Source organism: Rhinopithecus bieti, unplaced genomic scaffold (assembly GCF_001698545.2).
Source record: "Rhinopithecus bieti isolate Rb0 unplaced genomic scaffold, ASM169854v2 scaffold_62034, whole genome shotgun sequence".
In the NCBI taxonomy this organism is placed as follows: domain Eukaryota; kingdom Metazoa; phylum Chordata; class Mammalia; order Primates; family Cercopithecidae; genus Rhinopithecus; species Rhinopithecus bieti.
This window is the reverse complement of record NW_016823752.1, coordinates 368,193-385,327: the sequence shown is the minus strand read 5'-3', so window position 1 is coordinate 385,327 and position 17,135 is coordinate 368,193. Positions and strand designations below refer to the sequence as shown.

The window sequence follows — 17,135 nt, the reverse complement described above, 5'->3', positions numbered from 1 at the left end:
CTTTTTAATGATTGCCATTCTAACTGGTGTGAGATGGTATCTCATTGTGGTTTTGATTTGCATTTCTCTGATGGCCAGTGATGATGAGCATTTTTTCATGTGTCTGTTGGCTGCATAAATGTCTTCTTTTGAGAAGTGTCTGTTCATATCCTTTGCCCACTTTTTGATGGGGTTGATTTTTTTCTTGTAAATTTGTTCAAGTTCTTTGTAGATTCTGGATATTAGCCCTTTGTCAGATGGGTAGATTGCAAAAATTTTCTCCCATTCTGTAGGTTGCCTGTTCACTCTGATGGTAGCTTCTTTTGCTGTGCAGAAGCTCTTTAGTTTAATTAGATCCCATTTGTCAATTTTGGCTTTTGTTGCCGTTACTTTTGGTGTTTTAGACATGAAGTCCTTGCCCATGCCTGTGTCCTGAATGGTATTGCCTAGGTTTTCTTCTAGGGTTTTTATGTAAACACATTTCTTCTGTAATTGTTTCCGCAGCAGGCTTGATCTGAGGCTCCTGTCCTGCCATTTCCAGACACGGCAGCTCCTGTCCTGCTCTTCCCACTTGATGCTTTCACTCGGAGCGTGTTCGTGAGATGAGCCTTCGCGCTGTCCCGGATCTTCTTCAGATGCGAGGTTCTTTTCTGCCGCGTCCCTGCTCTGCAGTGGCACCGTGTCCTCTTCCCCGAGGTGGGGAGGTGTTGGCCTCTGTAGCTGAGAAAGGCTGGGCCTGGCGGTCACCCAGCGTGTCCTGTCTGGATTTAGCATCTTGAACCAGCAGCGTCTGTTGCCTCCCAGTGCCTGTTAGGAGCCCAGGTCCCCTGTCCAGCCTGTCCCAGGTGGCCCTGGCCTGTGGTGCCCTGAGTTGGTCCCGGCAGGACCACTTTCAGATTAACTCACCCGGTTGCTGGTTGGATCCCGCTCCTTGTGGGCTGCTGCTGGGGTGTGTTCTTGTGCTTTGCCGTGTGGACCCCAGTGTAGGGCAGCTTGCTGGTGGCTTCCTCAGGGTGAGCCAGCAAGGTCAGAGTCAGTCTCTTGAGGCCACCCTCACCCTCACCAGGCTCTGGTGCTTGGTGGGAGTAGGTCAGGGCTGCCCACGTGGGGCCCCTGCGGGGCCAGGGTACTGGAAGGAGTGGCTGGGGCTGCCAGAGGTTGTCCCTGAGCTCTGGGGTTGTGTTTGTTCCCAGGTGTGCTCTCCAGGGCCCAGGAGGGCTCCTGGGAGCTCCAGGCTGGGTCCTAGCCCCAGCCCCAGAGGAAGGGCTTGTGGCCAGGTGGGCAGAAGTGCCAGCTGTTTGTGATGGGCAACCCAACAGCCAAAAGGGAGGAGCAGAGAGAGTTCTCTGCAGGAGTTAAGGGAGGAGCAGACGGAGTTACCCGCAGGAGTTGAGGGAGGAGCGGACGGAGTTACCCACAAGAGTCAAGGGGAAGCAGACGGAGTTCTCCGCGCAAGTCAGAGGAGGAGCAGAGAGAGTTCTCTGCAGGAGTCCCATGCTGGGACCAGGAGGGCCCTGGTAGCAGGCGGCCCATCCTGGCTGCTGTTATATAGAGTGGCGTCTTCCCCAGGTCTCCTCATTCATTATACAGTTTAAAGTGCAGTGAAGTGTTTTCTGCCCTGGGGTCTGGCATGGGCCACTCCAGTCCTCAGGGGATCCCTCAGTGCAGCTGGGTCACTTTCTTCTTGCCTCTGCTTACTTTTGAAATTAAGATTGTTCCTTCACACTTTTTTGGCTGTTGTGAAGGCAGAGCTGAGTGGCTGTGACAGAGACTGGATGACCCTCAAGCCTGAATCATTTGCTGGGTCCCCTCTGAGAAGTGTGTGGCCCTGGTGTCCCTGTCTCCAGCCCTCCCCTGGGCCTGGCTTGTGAACCTGTGATGTCGGGACTGCAGGGCCCCTGCTGAGCGGTTTTCTTACCAGGCAAAATTCCTGCTTTCACAGAGTTGATGCCAGGGTCGTCAAATCTTTTGTTTTCCCTGGACCACATTGCAAGAAGAATTGTCTTGGGCCACATAAAATAGAGTAACACTAACAATAGCTAAGCTAAAAAAAAAACTCATAAAATTTGCAAATTTGTGTTGGGCTGCATTCAAAGGTGTCTTGGGCCACGTGCAGCCTGCAGGCCACGGCTCAGATAAGCCTGGTTTACACTTCAGTGGGGAGCCGTTAGCAATGGAAATGGTAAATTGTTCAGTAGATTAGAAAGTACAGAGAAGAGCAGGGCAGAGAGGGGTGAGACAGTGTGGGGTCCGGCATGTGCCCCACCTGGCTGCTGTGTGCCACTGGCTGACCCCTCACTGGCTGTGTAGGGGAGAGTCCTCTTCACGCCCTCTCACCCTCCTGGGTCTCTAGGCCTTGTGTGTCGAGTGTAGGGGAGAGTCGTCTTCACGCCCTTGCACCCTCCTGGGTCTCTAGGGCTTGTGTATCCCCAGGGGATTAGCCCCTGGACACACCCTGGCGGGTACTGGCCAGCAGGGAAGGAGGCGATGAGGGCCTGGGCAGCGCCTCCATCAGGGCCAGGCGAGTGCAGCTCCAGGTTGTGAGAACCGTGGTCACCTGTGTGTTTTAAAGATGACGGCAGTGATAGGCCCCTTTTAGGCCTGGCACGGAAGTTAGTCCCATTCGTAGACCCTGTCACGAAGTGGGCACTGCTGAGGTTTATTAAACGATGTCATCTTTAATAGTTCTCATTTTCAGTTGGTTCAGCTTTTCTAGCAGCATGGCGTGTTTTGGGAACGTGTGTTTTGCTGTTATTGCTGCTACTCATGGTACGGTTTTATCTAATGTAAGACGAGAATAATCAACTGTTATCTCCATTAACTACAAACACAAATATAGTTGAACATAGTTTTCTAATAGAAATTAAGGTTAGTTTTAGCCAAGGGGCACCTTTGCTGTTGGCTTATATGTGAATGTGTTTAGCACCTTGAGGTGTCCTTACTGGGAGGTAGGGCTGCATCTTGAGTATAAAGATTTAACAGGAAAATAAGTCCAGTGCACATGTCTTAAAATTGATAGCAATTTCAGCAGTATATTAGACACAGGAATCTGGGCCAGGCGTGGTAGCTTACGCGTGCTTGAGCCCAGGGGTTCGAGACCAGCCTGGGCAACATAATGAGACCTCATCTCTACTAAAAGTTAAAGAAACATTAGCCCGGCATGGGGTGCATGCCTGTCCTAGCTGCTTCGGAGGCTGACGTGGGAGGATGGCTTGAGCCCAGAAGGTCAAGCCTGCAGTGAGCTGAGATCTTACCACTGCACCCCTGCATGGGTGACAGAGTAAGAGCCTGTCTCCAAAAAAAAAAGGCAAATGAAACCGTTTGTGTTTTGGTGCTTGTTACTGAGCTCCTGTGGGTCACAGCCCACAAGAAATGTCAGGAGGACCTACATGAGGGTCTTTCCCGCAGCTCCTTACATACTCAAGCTGCTCGTTGTGGTTTTGTAGTATCTGCTAAATGTCAACCCATAGGAATGACTTCATATTAAACAATCACAGAGGCTGTATTTGTGTCTGTCTTAGTTCTAAAGTGTCAGCGGAGACCCAGACTCACACCCACACTCCTAAAGACAGGACACAGGACAGGAGAGGCTGTGGCCTTGGATCCTGCGTGGCTCACGTGGGGTTGCCTATTCAGGTGCTGGCTGTGACATGGGAGCTAGCAAGGCCACAGCTGGCCCCTGGTCTGGAGAGTGGGGACTTGGATGCTAAGGCCACTGTGCCGTTGACCAGCAGGCCAGCGTGCACCCCTTGTGCATCCTGTTGACACGAACACTGAGCGGACGGACCCCAGCCCGTGTTCCTGTTAACAAGTCCCGTTTAGCAGCCAGCGTTTATAGCCAGCCCGGGGCCTCCCTGCCTGGCGGGACCCTGGTGGNCGTGAGATGAGCCTTCGCGCTGTCCCGGATCTTCTTCAGATGCGAGGTTCTTTTCTGCCGCGTCCCTGCTCTGCAGTGGCACCGTGTCCTCTTCCCCGAGGTGGGGAGGTGTTGGCCTCTGTAGCTGAGAAAGGCTGGGCCTGGCGGTCACCCAGCGTGTCCTGTCTGGATTTAGCATCTTGAACCAGCAGCGTCTGTTGCCTCCCAGTGCCTGTTAGGAGCCCAGGTCCCCTGTCCAGCCTGTCCCAGGTGGCCCTGGCCTGTGGTGCCCTGAGTTGGTCCCGGCAGGACCACTTTCAGATTAACTCACCCGGTTGCTGGTTGGATCCCGCTCCTTGTGGGCTGCTGCTGGGGGTGTGTTCTTGTGCTTTGCCGTGTGGACCCCAGTGTAGGGCAGCTTGCTGGTGGCTTCCTCAGGGTGAGCCAGCAAGGTCAGAGTCAGTCTCTTGAGGCCACCCTCACCCTCACCAGGCTCTGGTGCTTGGTGGGAGTAGGTCAGGGCTGCCCACGTGGGGCCCCCTGCGGGGCCAGGGTACTGGAAGGAGTGGCTGGGGCTGCCAGAGGTTGTCCCTGAGCTCTGGGGTTGTGTTTGTTCCCAGGTGTGCTCTCCAGGGCCCAGGAGGGCTCCTGGGAGCTCCAGGCTGGGTCCTAGCCCCAGCCCCAGAGGAAGGGCTTGTGGCCAGGTGGGCAGAAGTGCCAGCTGTTTGTGATGGGCAACCCAACAGCCAAAAGGGAGGAGCAGAGAGAGTTCTCTGCAGGAGTTAAGGGAGGAGCAGACGGAGTTACCCGCAGGAGTTGAGGGAGGAGCGGACGGAGTTACCCACAAGAGTCAAGGGGGAAGCAGACGGAGTTCTCCGCGCAAGTCAGAGGAGGAGCAGAGAGAGTTCTCTGCAGGAGTCCCATGCTGGGACCAGGAGGGCCCTGGTAGCAGGCGGCCCATCCTGGCTGCTGTTATATAGAGTGGCGTCTTCCCCAGGTCTCCTCATTCATTATACAGTTTAAAGTGCAGTGAAGTGTTTTCTGCCCTGGGGTCTGGCATGGGCCACTCCAGTCCTCAGGGGGATCCCTCAGTGCAGCTGGGTCACTTTCTTCTTGCCTCTGCTTACTTTTGAAATTAAGATTGTTCCTTCACACTTTTTTGGCTGTTGTGAAGGCAGAGCTGAGTGGCTGTGACAGAGACTGGATGACCCTCAAGCCTGAATCATTTGCTGGGTCCCCTCTGAGAAGTGTGTGGCCCTGGTGTCCCTGTCTCCAGCCCTCCCCTGGGCCTGGCTTGTGAACCTGTGATGTCGGGACTGCAGGGCCCCTGCTGAGCGGTTTTCTTACCAGGCAAAATTCCTGCTTTCACAGAGTTGATGCCAGGGTCGTCAAATCTTTTGTTTTCCCTGGACCACATTGCAAGAAGAATTGTCTTGGGCCACATAAAATAGAGTAACACTAACAATAGCTAAGCTAAAAAAAAAACTCATAAAATTTGCAAATTTGTGTTGGGCTGCATTCAAAGGTGTCTTGGGCCACGTGCAGCCTGCAGGCCACGGCTCAGATAAGCCTGGTTTACACTTCAGTGGGGAGCCGTTAGCAATGGAAATGGTAAATTGTTCAGTAGATTAGAAAGTACAGAGAAGAGCAGGGCAGAGAGGGGTGAGACAGTGTGGGGTCCGGCATGTGCCCCACCTGGCTGCTGTGTGCCACTGGCTGACCCCTCACTGGCTGTGTAGGGGAGAGTCCTCTTCACGCCCTCTCACCCTCCTGGGTCTCTAGGCCTTGTGTGTCGAGTGTAGGGGAGAGTCGTCTTCACGCCCTTGCACCCTCCTGGGTCTCTAGGGCTTGTGTATCCCCAGGGGATTAGCCCCCTGGACACACCCTGGCGGGTACTGGCCAGCAGGGAAGGAGGCGATGAGGGCCTGGGCAGCGCCTCCATCAGGGCCAGGCGAGTGCAGCTCCAGGTTGTGAGAACCGTGGTCACCTGTGTGTTTTAAAGATGACGGCAGTGATAGGCCCCCTTTTAGGCCTGGCACGGAAGTTAGTCCCATTCGTAGACCCTGTCACGAAGTGGGCACTGCTGAGGTTTATTAAACGATGTCATCTTTAATAGTTCTCATTTTCAGTTGGTTCAGCTTTTTCTAGCAGCATGGCGTGTTTTGGGAACGTGTGTTTTGCTGTTATTGCTGCTACTCATGGTACGGTTTTATCTAATGTAAGACGAGAATAATCAACTGTTATCTCCATTAACTACAAACACAAATATAGTTGAACATAGTTTTTCTAATAGAAATTAAGGTTAGTTTTAGCCAAGGGGCACCTTTGCTGTTGGCTTATATGTGAATGTGTTTAGCACCTTGAGGTGTCCTTACTGGGAGGTAGGGCTGCATCTTGAGTATAAAGATTTAACAGGAAAATAAGTCCAGTGCACATGTCTTAAAATTGATAGCAATTTCAGCAGTATATTAGACACAGGAATCTGGGCCAGGCGTGGTAGCTTACGCGTGCTTGAGCCCAGGGGTTCGAGACCAGCCTGGGCAACATAATGAGACCTCATCTCTACTAAAAGTTAAAGAAACATTAGCCCGGCATGGGGTGCATGCCTGTCCTAGCTGCTTCGGAGGCTGACGTGGGAGGATGGCTTGAGCCCAGAAGGTCAAGCCTGCAGTGAGCTGAGATCTTACCACTGCACCCCTGCATGGGTGACAGAGTAAGAGCCTGTCTCCAAAAAAAAAAGGCAAATGAAACCGTTTGTGTTTTGGTGCTTGTTACTGAGCTCCTGTGGGTCACAGCCCACAAGAAATGTCAGGAGGACCTACATGAGGGTCTTTCCCGCAGCTCCTTACATACTCAAGCTGCTCGTTGTGGTTTTGTAGTATCTGCTAAATGTCAACCCATAGGAATGACTTCATATTAAACAATCACAGAGGCTGTATTTGTGTCTGTCTTAGTTCTAAAGTGTCAGCGGAGACCCAGACTCACACCCACACTCCTAAAGACAGGACACAGGACAGGAGAGGCTGTGGCCTTGGATCCTGCGTGGCTCACGTGGGGTTGCCTATTCAGGTGCTGGCTGTGACATGGGAGCTAGCAAGGCCACAGCTGGCCCCTGGTCTGGAGAGTGGGGACTTGGATGCTAAGGCCACTGTGCCGTTGACCAGCAGGCCAGCGTGCACCCCTTGTGCATCCTGTTGACACGAACACTGAGCGGACGGACCCCAGCCCGTGTTCCTGTTAACAAGTCCCGTTTAGCAGCCAGCGTTTATAGCCAGCCCGGGGCCTCCCTGCCTGGCGGGACCCTGGTGGTTCTGTGTCCTAGGAGCCTGTCTTAGTTCCGGGCCAACCAGGATGGGTGATCACCCCACATACAGGGTTCTCAACATCCACACGCTACGCTGGGGGTCTGGTGCTGTTGTCTCGGGCAGGAGCGGAGGCTGAGGGTCTGCATGTTTACCTGCCCTGCGCGGGCCCCTTCCCGGGAGCGAGGTGGAGCCCACGTGGGGAGGTTGTGGTCTGCAGGTGGGCAGCAGCGAGTCATGAACCTCAAGCTCTTGGTAGGTTTTTGTCGGGATGTGGCTGGCTGAGCTTCCTCGTGGCTGCGTGGAGCCTCAGCAGGGCATTGTGTTTGATGGCAAATGGGAATTAAATCATGGCATCGTCACTGTCTTTTTCAGGGACGATGCTGCACTTAGTTCTTGCGACTCTTCCTGTTGTCAGCCAAGGGGGTCGTCATAACGAACTTCCCTGTCCTTGGGGGTCACCTTCCAGGAAGGGGGTGTCCGAGAGTGAGCGCAGCTTTGAAAGGCTGATGCTGAGGGCGTGCCACGTGGGATCCCGTTCTTCGGACGACAGTGCCAGTGAGCTTTCCATGTGGAACTAAGTTTGCGCGGGGTTCAAGATCACTTCGAAAATAAATTCAGTGACAACCTGGTTGATGAAAATAATCACTTTTTTTTAATGTTCTGGAGAAAACTCTTTACTGCTGTATTAGTTATCTATTGCTGTGAAACAGACGAATGTAGTGGCTTAAAACAATAATACGCTCTCTTACTCCCACACAATAGCTGTGGGCCCGGAGTTTGGGAGTGGCTCGGTTGGGTGCTTCTGTCCTGGAGTCTCACGCAGTTGCAGTTGAGACGTTACCCAGCTCTGCAGGCCTCAAGACCAAGGTCTGGGAGTCTGCTTCCTAGATGTCTTACCTGTGGCAGCAGTGCAGGAGGAGCCCTCAGCACCAGGACCACCTCAGGGCCTCTTGAATATCCTCACACCATGGCACCAGCTTTTGCAAGAGGGCAGGGAGTGACCTAGCTTCAGAAGTTGCCCCTTATTTCCATCCTCCCGGGGGTCGGATCACAGAAGTCAGTTCAGGGAGAAGGTGGCGCAATGTTGAGTGTCCACAGGGGAGCTGGTAGGAGGCGGTGCGGTGATGAGTGTCTGCAGGGGATCCTGTGGGAAGGCAGTGCAGTGGTGGGTGTCCGCGGGGGATCCTGTGGGAAGGCGGTGCGGTGGTGGGTGTCCGCGGGGGATCCTGTGGGAAGGTGGTGCGGTGGTGGGTGTCTGCAGGGGAGCCGGTAGGAGACAGTGCAGTGGTGAGTGTCTGCGTGGGATCCTGTTGGGAAGGTGGTGTGGTGGTGAGTGTCCTCAGGGGAGCCCGTTGGAAAGGCAGCGTGGTGGTGGATGTCTGCAGCAGGGCCCATTGGAAAGGCAGCACAGTGGTGGGTATTTGCAGGAGAGCCTGTCCTGGTTGCTTGGGCTGCTGTCACAAGAATACCGTCACCATGAATTGGGCAGCTTGTAAACAACAGGAATCGACTGCTCACAGCTCGGGAGCCTAAGAGTCCACTATCAAGGCCCTGGTAGGTTTGGTGTCTGGTGAGAGCCGCTGCTTGGCTGGTAAGTAGCATCTTCTTGCCGTGCCCTCACCTGGTGGTAGGGCCAGGGAGCCCCTTTATCAGGGCACAGATTCCATCTGGGAGGCTGTGCCTTCATGGCCCAGTCACTTCAAAATACCATCCCAAGCAGGATTAGGAGGGCCGCACATGAAGATGCCACAGAGCCTTCCTGGAGGCTGTTGTGGCCCAGCCCTGCCGTCAGCCGCCTGCTCCCACTCACGTCTCCCCGGTTCACCCTCCTCCAGTGCTGGTTTGTAGAACATTTGTGTGAGTTCTTCAGATGATCTGTGAACAGAGGCAGTCTAGGTGGTGGTTTTGTTTTCTAATCTCCTTTATGGAAAGGAGAGTTTGCATTTCCCGTGTGATTTTGACACACATTGTATTATGAAATATTTTCAGTGTTTGTCAAACTCAGTGTGGAGTAAGCGCATCCCATCAAGATAGGCACTTACAGGCACCACAGGAACCACTGTGTGGTTTCCTTTTAGGTCAGGTTTCCTGTCTTACAGCCTCGTGTTCCTAGTTGGAAATTAAGGTTGAGACTGTAGCCTCTGTAGCCAGGTGTGCATTTGTTCTCCACCAGCCCTGGAGAGGTCTGCTTTAGAGGCCCTGCGGCCCCAGAAGTCATGCCTCTGAGTCTGTGGTTCTTGGCTGCCGGTGGCTTCGCAGTGTCCGGAGATGATTCTGATTGTCCCACCCGGGGTGAAGGCTGAGGACGCCGCCAAACACCCTGCAGGGAGGGTGGCCCCTGACAGAGGCGTGCAGGTGGCAGCGTCAGCGCTGCTGCTGAGACAGCACAGGGCGTCATTCATGGCCCCTGCCTCCTGGGCCCAGAGCTTCTCCAGGAGAAAGCTGAGGAAAGGGGCCAGCTGTGAGCTGCGGGCGCTTGCCAGGGATCTAGCGACACCTGGGCACGTGGCCGGTGGAACCAGCAGGCCGAGGCTGTGGATTTTGAAGTGCTATCTGCCATTTCTACTTTCAGAAGCATGAGTTGCATAAAGAAGGGGAATGAAAGGGTTTTTCCTGGAGCAAAACGATGCTTGTGGCAGACCCAGTTGGACCCACAGATGATGCCACGCTTGTGTCGGCAGTGCGGCTCTGGCCCACATGTGGGCCTTGTTCTCTCCTCACTGGCTGCCGTCACTGTGTGCTCCGCGTCCGTGCAGTTACCCCAGAGCTGTATGTCACAACATTGAGGCTGGTGGAGAAAGACGGGCCCCTTCACCCCATCTCAGTCTTCCTGGAAGGGCTACCTGGGTCCACAGCCTGGCCCGTTAACTCCCTGGGCAGCTGCTGGGGAGGAGGAAGCACTGCCCGGAAGGAGGGGGTGCCGGTGGGTGGCGGTGACGGGGCAGTGGTCTCCTGGACCTGGGTTTCCTGGGCGTGGGCTACTCAGGGATTGCTGAGTTCCTGTCCCAGCCGGGGCTGACCACCGAGTCAGTGGGGTAGAGTGAGAAACATCCAGGCCACCTGTGCCCCAGCCCCTGCGGCTGCCGAGGTCTCCCCTGGGCAAGGGCAGTTGGTGTTCTTGCAGGGCCTGTATTGGTGCACTTGAGGAGGGTTTTATGTGAGCAGCGGCAGAACGTTTACAGACACGAGCGTCGCGGTGGCCGGGCCAGGCCTGTGTCTGAGTGCACGGTGGCCCTAGGCGGGGCTCCTCTGTTGAGGCCTGACTTGCCGGCGTTTCATGGAGGCCACAGCAGCCGCTGCTCCTGGGGGTCTTCCACACGCCCTGCAGGCATGGGGAGGAGCAGCCCCTGCTCTGTCTCTGCCCATCGGGCTGTCCCCACCAACAGAAAAAAGGCGCTGTGCCACCCTGGGCAGTGCGTGCCCTGCACCAGTCCCTGGCCCTGCACTTCTTAGCAGGTGCTCATTTGTTCATCCTGGTGAGGGAGGGCGATAGACAGGGGCAGTGGTACAAAACGGCTTCAGAGCCCGAACCACGGTTGCCACAGGCCAGGGCTGGGAGCGCAGACGCCATGCAGGGAAACTGGACACAGCCCTGGCTGTGTAGGTGGGAGGGCGGTCATCCTCCACAACTGGGACTTGCTCCGTCAGACCCCTGGCACGGCTTCCTCCAGCTCCACGCACCCGGGGCTGGAGCATGCTCCACTCCCACACAGATGCTCGAGCTGGGCTCAAGCCTGACCAGCCCTGACCGAGGCCCTTGCCTCCTGGCCTCACGCACCAGGCCTTAACCTCCTGGCTGTAACTTCCTGGCCTTACGCACCTGGCTGTTCACTTCTGGCTGACCCACCTTGTGTTTAACTTCTCAGTCTTACCTAGTTTGCTTTCACCTCCTTGGTCATAGTCACCTGACCTTACCTACTTTGCTGTAGTGTCTTGGCCTTCATCTCCTGTGGATTCTGGCCCGCCATAGCCACTTGGCCGTGTGTACCTGGCTTAGCCACCTATCCGCACCCACTTGCCTTTTTCTTACTGGCCGTACCCTCCTGCCCTTTCTCTCCCAGGCTTAACATCTCGGCCTTCCAACCTGGCCTGGATGATATTGCCCTCATGGCGTGACCAGGACGTCTGGCATGCTCATATTGTGTAACACACTAATGGGTGCCAGCACAAAGCCATGCCGCGGCTTTTCAGGCCCACCGTTGTTGACCACGCGTTCACGCTTTTCCTGTCGTGTGTTTGCTGCCAGGTAGCCCCTAGCCCTCTGCAAGGCCTGTCTGGTGTCGTGCGTTTGTGCCAGCGTAGCCCTCTGCGGGGCCTGCCTGGTGTCGTGCGTTTGTGCCAGCGTAGCCCTCTGCGGGGCCTGTCTGGTGTCGTGCGTTTGTGCCAGCGTAGCCCTCTGCGGGGCCTGTCTGGTGTCGTGCGTTTGTGCCAGCGCAGCCCTCTGCGGGGCCTGTCTGGTGCTGCATCAGGTTGGTGGCCTCAGAGGCGCCTCCTGGGTGTGGTCAGGTTCTTGCCCCACAGCTCTTTTCCTTGAGATTGCATCACAAGCCGTCTTTGGGCCCCTGGGCGTGGTGGAGCCTGGATCCCAGCCCCTTGGTGTGGCCAGTGTGATGCAGCCCCTCCTGCACATCCCACCTCACCTGGCTCTGTGTGCAGGTGGTCACTGGGTCGTCCACCCACCTCCCAGCAAGTCCCACAGCCAGGGCTGGGATGGTGCCTGCTGCACAGCCAGACTCAGAAAGTGTGGTTGGACCCAGTTTGAATGTCTGTCGTTACTATCTTTTTTTAGCCTCCTAGGATGTGAACTTGCCGTCGTCCTCAAGCTTACGGGCAGCCCTGGTTTTCCTCATCTTCTGTAGGGAAAGGGGTTGTGAAGATGCTCAGGAAATTGCCCAGTGGTCTTGCAGGGGTCATCTTGCTGGGCTTTTAGTCTTGGCTCCCTGGCTTGTACCTGGGCTGCCTCCCCATGTCCCCTGACTTATGTGGGTGGCACCATGGGGTCATGGCGTCTCCTTGTTCCCGTGGTGTTGTCTACAGAAGGGTGCCTTCGGGTGTCTTTACCCTTAGCGAAGACAGCAACCCCCATCGCCGCCCCCCAGCCCCACTGCCTGAGGTGCGTGGCCTCCTCAGACCCTGGGTACTCAAGCGTGCTGCTGTGTGTGTGCTCATGCTCAGGCGGCCACGCCCAGAGGCCACCCCTCCAAGACCTCCTCTTGGGATGGCCTTTCCTTCGCAGAGCCCAGCCCCTGGGGACTGACGTTTTGTTGGGACAAGTAAGAGAATGAAAGATTTCGTGACTTTTCTGGAGAAGCAGGATGAGGTTGACAATTCTGATAGGAGTCCCCCTTAATGTGTCTTGCTGTGTGGCTGAACCGTTAGGTGTGTGTTACTGCCGTATAGCTGTACCATTAGGCGTGTGCCCCTGCTGTGGCTATACTGTCACGTGTGTGCGCCTGCTGTGGTTGTGCCATCACGCGTGTGTTCTTGCTGTGCGGCTGTACTGTCACACATGTGCCCCGCTGTATGGCTGTACCATCATGCGTGTGTGTCCGGCTGTGTGGCTACACCATCATGCATATGTTTCCGGCTGTGTGGTTGTCCTGTCACGCGTGTGCCCCCGCCGTGTGGCTGCGCCGTCATGCCCCAGCCCCCGCTGTGTGGCTGTACTCTTATCTGTGCCGCCTTTCGTTTAACATTCTATTGTGAACATTTTCCTCATCATTACAATCGTGATTTTTCAAGACTGTGTGGATTCTATAAGTCGTGGCTAATTCCTGGTGGACGATGCTGTTTTGGCCCTGCAGGTGCCGTGGTGACAGCGACGTTCCTTCTCCGGACCTGGCGTTCTCCTGGGGTTCCTGGCGTTGCTTAGCTGTGGCCCTTCTGCCTTTTACAACGTTATTTGATAGAACCCTTGAGGGTGGCTTTAGACACCCCTTGTTTCGTAGCCCTTTTAGCTGTTGTATTTATTATGGTTTTGTTGCTTTCTGCAGGCCGGTCTAATTGAAGCCAACGGAGAACTCAAGGTCTTCATAGACCAGAACCTCAGTCCCGGAAAAGGTAAGGGCACCTGCTCCGGACTGTGTTGATGAATGCGCGAAGCTTCACGTGTTTATGAAGCTGTTGACGTGGAAGCCTCTTGCTAATGATGGCGTCTCTTGCACGGGCACCTTTGTGCTCCGGGAACCCAGGAGGGTGGGCGTAGGGGCCTTCTAATATTTAGAACACAGCCTGCACACACACCAGCAGCTTTGCGGATTTTGAATTCTAAGGTATGTATACTATTTGCAAAAGTTTAGAAAAAGGTAGAATAATGTAAAGAAGAAGTAAAGATAATTTGTTTTCCCGCCACCCAAAGATAATGACGTCTCAGCAGTGGTGTGGGCACTTCCAGAAGCAGGACTCACCTGTGCTGTTTCAGGAACGATGGGCCTACCGTGGTGCACACCTCCTGCGAAGCGAGCACTTGCCACGTGTAACGCTTCGCGTGTGTATTTTACTAGCTCTTGAGGAAAAACCATTCTTCCTGTCTTGAGGAATCCAGGGGAGGAAGTCAGCTGGAGAGGTTGAAGCCGCCTCTTCCGGGTCCCACGGTTGGCAGTTTCCATGTCACACCTTGGAGTGGTGCTGTGGTTTACATTCATGAAGGTGTGTGTGCTCACCTGGTTACTTCCCAGGTAAACTCCTTACCTGTGCTGGGTCAGGACACACTACTTAGAAGCTTTGATGTGCGGTGCTTGGCCCCTCGTGAGAGGCTGTGCTGTGTGGAGCTGGGAGTGCGTGCAGGCAGTTTACTGTGGTTGGTTGTGATATTGCTGGGAGACAAGCTTGTGGAAGAGCTTGCTTTGTCCTGAGATGTTTCTGCCTGCAGAGCCTAGTGGGTCCACTGAGTGCTCTGGTCGCAACATGCACCTGGTTGCGTCAGCCCAGGGAGGAGCCTAGAGGCCTGGATGTGTTTCCGTTTTAGATTCCTAGAAGGAACCTTCTGATTTTTCTAATTATTCCCATATATAAAATGAGCTTTTTTTACTCTTAACATTGAGACCCTTGTAAGTGACCTCTCAGTGCTTGCCGTGGCTCTGGGGCGTGGGTGACCAGGCCACCAGCTCTCTGCTGAGGCTTGGCCCTGCTGCCTGTCCCTTTCTGTCCAATGCTGGTGTGGGCGCCCATGGTGCCATCTGCCTCCAACCCCTACGTGCTGCGGAGCCAGGTCCAGATGTCTCCTTGGGGCCCGTCCGTAGGTCCTACTCTGGTCTCTTCCTTGAAAGAACTTGGCCTTGTGACCTGAGCCAGCCTGCAGCCTCCCCAGCCTCCTGCTGCCCGTGGGCCCTGCCAGAAGGAGGTGGGACTGGCCCTGCTCTTCTGCTGACGCAGGTCCTTCCCTGCTGCTTTTCTAGGAGTAGGGAGCAAATCTACGCAGCCCTTTTAGGATTATTTATGAGCTTTTTGTCTTGATCATTTGAGGATTCACAGATTGCTTGAGAGAAGTATAGTTTTAGTGTAACTAATTGAACACTTAAAAGTGCACATAGGAGGCTGAGGCAGGAGAATGGCATAAACCCGGGAGGCGGAGCTTGCAGTGAGCTGAGATTTGGCCACTGCACTCCAGCCCGGGCAACAGAGCGAGACTCCGTCTCAAAAAAAAAAGTGCACAAGTTACAGGCATGACATTTTCTGTTCAGGTGATAAAGCAGAAATAACAATGAAAAGGTTCACCATTTTCACCATTGGAAATGATGAAGTCTGTTACTATGGTGTTGAATTTGGATTCCTCGTTAGGTTACATGCAGTAGGCTTTCTTACCACATGTGGGCCGTCTCCTTTTCCATTCTTACTCACAAATCTGTGCTTAAATCTGTAACAAGTTTAATGGAGCTGAAGAGTTGAATTGCAGGGATCAGGAGGGAACATATTCTGGCATTCGTAGCATAGCTGAAAATGTTCTGGTTTTGACACGGCCCAGCAGGGCCATGCGTTTCCTGTCTGCTCACCCCGCGTGCCCCGGCCCCCTGATCCCTCCGAGGTGAGCCTTGGGATGGTCAGTTCTTTCCCCGGATCGCCGGCAGCAGCTCTTGGGCCTCCCCTGCCCTCACCTGGTGTTGATTCCACCACACACGTGGAGTTTTTTTTGTTGTTGTTGTCGTTGTTTTTGAGATGGAGTCTCACTCTGTCGCCCGGGCTGGAGTGCAGTGGCGTGATCTCGGCTCACTGCAACCTCCGCCTCCCAGATTCAGTGATTCTCCTGCCTCAACCTCCTGAGTAGCTGGGATTACAGGTGCTCACCACCATATCCAGCTAATTTTGTATTTTTAGTAGAGATGGGGTTTCACCATATTGGTCTCGAACTCCTGACCTCATGATCCGCCCGCCTCGGCCTCCCAAAGTGCTAGGATTACAGGCGTGAGCCACTGCACCTGGCCACACGTGGTTATTTTAAATTTGGTTTTGAGTCAGTGACGTGTTCATGTTTTAAAATTTTGAAGTATGAAAAGGTGCGGAGAGGTTTCCTTCTTTCCTCTTCTGCCCAAGCAGGTGAGCACTAGTGTTCTCTTCCGGTGTTCGTTCCAGAGAATTCTGTTTAACAAATAGAACAGTTTGTTGGTGTTTGCATGTGTCTGTGTCAATATGTGTGCATGAGTGTGCGTGAGGAATGTGTGTGTCACTGAGTGTGCATGTGAGGAGTGTGTGCATGAGTGTATGTCAGTGTGTATGCGTGAATGAGTGTGTATGTGAGGAGTGCTTGTTGGTGCATTGTGCATGAGGAGTGACTGCATGTCTGAGTGTGCATGAGTTGAGTATGTGTTGAGTGTGCATGTGTGTTGTGTGCATGAGTTGTGTGAGTACGTGAGTGTACCTGTGAGTTTGTGGGTGCATGCGTGTGAGTTGTGTGCTTGTGTGTGTGCAAGTGAGTTATGTGAATTGTGAAGAGTGTGTGTGTGGAGTGCTTGTGTTGTGTGCATGAGTTCACGTGGGTTGTGTCAGTTGTGTTCGTGCATTTGTGAGTCGAGATGTGTGTTGTGTGTGTGAGTTGCCTGTGAGTTGTGTGCATGTGCACGTGTGAGTTGGGTGTGAGTTGAGTGAGGTGTGTGTGGAGTGTTGTGTGTTGTGTTCTGTGCGTGTGCATGTGTGTATGTGAGTTGTGTGCGTGAGTTGAATGAGTTGTGTGTTTATGTGCGAGTTGAGTATGAGTTGTGTGAGTGTGCGTGTATGTGCATGAGTTGAGTGTGAGTTCTGATTGTGCATGTGTGTGAGTTGTGTGTGTGTGTAAGCGTATAGTCCTTGCCTCCCCAACAGACACCCGTCTTCACTAGTGGGCCCCCCTTGCCTCTAGTTTGGGAGGTGGGGCGGTCTAGGCAGGGCCCTCGGCGCCCTTAGATGGAGCCGTTGCGGGTGCTTTTTGAGTTGCCCTTGGTGGTGCAAGTGAGCAAGGCTCCGCCTTCCTCCGTCTGTGCCCTGCGAGCCCAGGGTATGGTCGGTAGCACTTCGAGGGCTGTGGAGGCCTTGCTTGAGTCAGATCTTGAGGCAGGACAGGAGCTGTCCTGGTGAGAGTGGATCAGGGGAAGGTAGAGGGGATGAGCCCAGCCGAGGCTCCTCGTGGGTCCCTGGCCCTGGTCCTCCCAGCTCCTCTCCACTCCACAACCGCTTGGGGCCACTGTGTCTCTTCCTGATGCTGCTGTGGGGGGCCTGTGTCCAGGTCCTCACTGTGATTGTCAGTGTTCTCTAGAGCAACAGCCAGGGGGACGGGGAACCCAGGTGGGGACTCACTACAGGACCCAGCCTAGCCATAGTGGGGCCACCAGGGCGGAACCTGCAGGGCGATTGGTGATGAATTCTTTTTCTGGAAAAATGTAGGTTTTGCTCTAAAAAGCCTTCATTGGGTTAGACAAGGCCCACCTGCATCGAGCACAATCTCCTTTGCTTAATGGCTCCTTTTCAAGGAGTTTAGCGGCAAGTTCTCGGCTGGCCTTTGGCTGAATAACGGGATAGAGCACCGT

The 17,135-nt window shown here is 54.4% G+C and overlaps 1 protein-coding gene across 2 annotated transcripts in view; it reads left to right on the top strand.

Moving 5' to 3' along the window:
• TFDP1 (transcription factor Dp-1) overlaps positions 1-17,135 on the top strand; it is a 62,741-nt gene that overhangs the window by 22,611 nt on the left and 22,995 nt on the right. For both annotated transcript variants that reach the window (XM_017861826.1, XM_017861825.1), the window contains exon 3: positions 13,134-13,200. In XM_017861826.1, the coding sequence (XP_017717315.1) occupies positions 13,134-13,200 (67 nt within the window). The remainder of the gene's footprint in view (positions 1-13,133; positions 13,201-17,135) is intronic.